Raw genomic sequence first — 1,688 nt, forward strand, 5'->3', positions numbered from 1 at the left:
AGGAAGCCGCAAGGTTTAAAACAGTCACCGCTCTCGTGTTTTTATCTTAATTAAAGTATGATGAACCACCACACTTCGTCATCGTTGTCAGCAACATACAAAGACCCTCACCCAGGATGTATCGGGGCGTTTTTTTTAAAGAGAGGGAAAAGGAAGAAACGGCATCCTGACATCATTCTATAAAAACACATGACACGTGGTTTAATGTGGGCCTTCTCCGCCACCCTCCTACTGCGTCCGTCCGTCTGTCCGTCCGTCCGATCGCCCTTCCCTTCACGCCGTCGCCAATCTCTCTCTCTCTCTGGCCGTTCTTCTCCAACAGGAGCCAAAACCTCCGTCTGTCCGTCTCTCTCTGGCCTCAGACGGTGACCTCCGTCTTGCTGTTGGTGGGCAGGCCCTTCAAGACGTGCATCCCTTTGGGGTGGACGTGCGGCGAGTGTCCGTAGCCCTGCACCGCCACCGCCACGGGCTGCTGGGAGAACAGCTCGGGGCAGTTCAGCGTCTCGATGCTGAACTGCCTCTTGTTGGAGAAGACCTGGCGCCCCCCGCGGCCGCTCTGCTGCTGCAGCGTCAGCGTCTGGTGATGCTGCAGCGTCTGGTGATGCTGGGGGGGGGGGGGGGGGGGGGGGGGGTGGAGGGTGAGAATCACAGTCACTGTCGTTGTTATTGTTATTGAATCACAGTCACAGTCACTGTTATTGTTATTGTTATTGAATCACAGTCAATAGGGGATAAGGGATAGGGGATAAGGGATAGGGGATAAGGGATAGGGGATAAGGGATAGGGGATAAGGGATAGGGGATAAGGGATAGGGGATAAGGGATAGGGGATAAGGGATAAGGGATAGGGGATAAGGGATAAGGGATAGGGGATAAGGGATAGGGGATAAGGGATAGGGGATAGGGGATAAGGGATAGGGGATAAGGGATAAGGGATAGGGGATAAGGGATAAGGGATAGGGGATAAGGGATAGGGGATAGGGGATAGGGGATAAGGGATAGGGGATAGGGGATAGGGGATAGGGGATAGGGGATAAGGGATAGGGGATAGGGGATAGGGGATAGGGGATAAGGGATAGGGGATAGGGGATAAGGGATAGGGGATAGGGGATAGGGGATAAGGGATAGGGGATAAGGGATAGGGGATAGGGGATAGGGGATAGGGGATAGGGGATAGGGGATAAGGGATAGGGGATAAGGGATAGGGGATAAGGGATAAGGGGCGGCGCCAGACGGAGCCCTGTAGTACCTGAGATAACGGCGGTGGGTATTGTACCTGAGAGTGAGCGTGCACGGCGTGCGAATGCGCGTGCGTGGCGTGAGAGTGAGCGTGAGCGTGCGGCGGCCCCCCCTGGCCCTGCTGGGACACGGCGATGTGGGCCAGCTGGTGCTGGACGTGGTGGGTCTTGCTGGGGTCCCACACCTTCAGAACCAGAACCATCACAACAACCATGTACGTTACATACATAAAGAATCGTTAGTGACCAGATTTGACTGGGAGACTGCCATCGCGCAAATTACAGCTGTTCACCAGAGGAGAAAAGCTTTTTTTTGTTTTGTTTTTTTTCCCAAAATGAGCACAGGCAGACTTTTCACATACTAGAGCATGTCTGAAATAAGTGTCAGAGCTGAAATCGACATGTAAATAAATGCTTAAACGTGTAATGTTAGAGACCACAGAAGTGAACC

At 53.3% G+C, this 1,688-nt stretch overlaps 1 protein-coding gene across 1 annotated transcript in view; it reads right to left on the bottom strand.

The window, feature by feature from the left end:
- Positions 1 to 358: 358 nt before the first annotated feature.
- The window catches only part of LOC310868710 (protein shisa-9-like), a gene marked incomplete at both ends in the record, with an annotated part of 228,195 nt that continues 226,865 nt past the window's right edge, over positions 359 to 1,688 (bottom strand). Inside the window, 2 exons of the mRNA XM_083779166.1 lie at positions 359 to 604; positions 1,276 to 1,422. Of these exons, the coding sequence (XP_083635292.1) occupies positions 359 to 604; positions 1,276 to 1,422 (393 nt within the window). The remainder of the gene's footprint in view (positions 605 to 1,275; positions 1,423 to 1,688) is intronic.

Source organism: Protomyctophum parallelum (assembly GCF_964188405.1).
Source record: "Protomyctophum parallelum genome assembly, chromosome: 13".
NCBI classification, from domain to species: domain Eukaryota; kingdom Metazoa; phylum Chordata; class Actinopteri; order Myctophiformes; family Myctophidae; genus Protomyctophum; species Protomyctophum parallelum.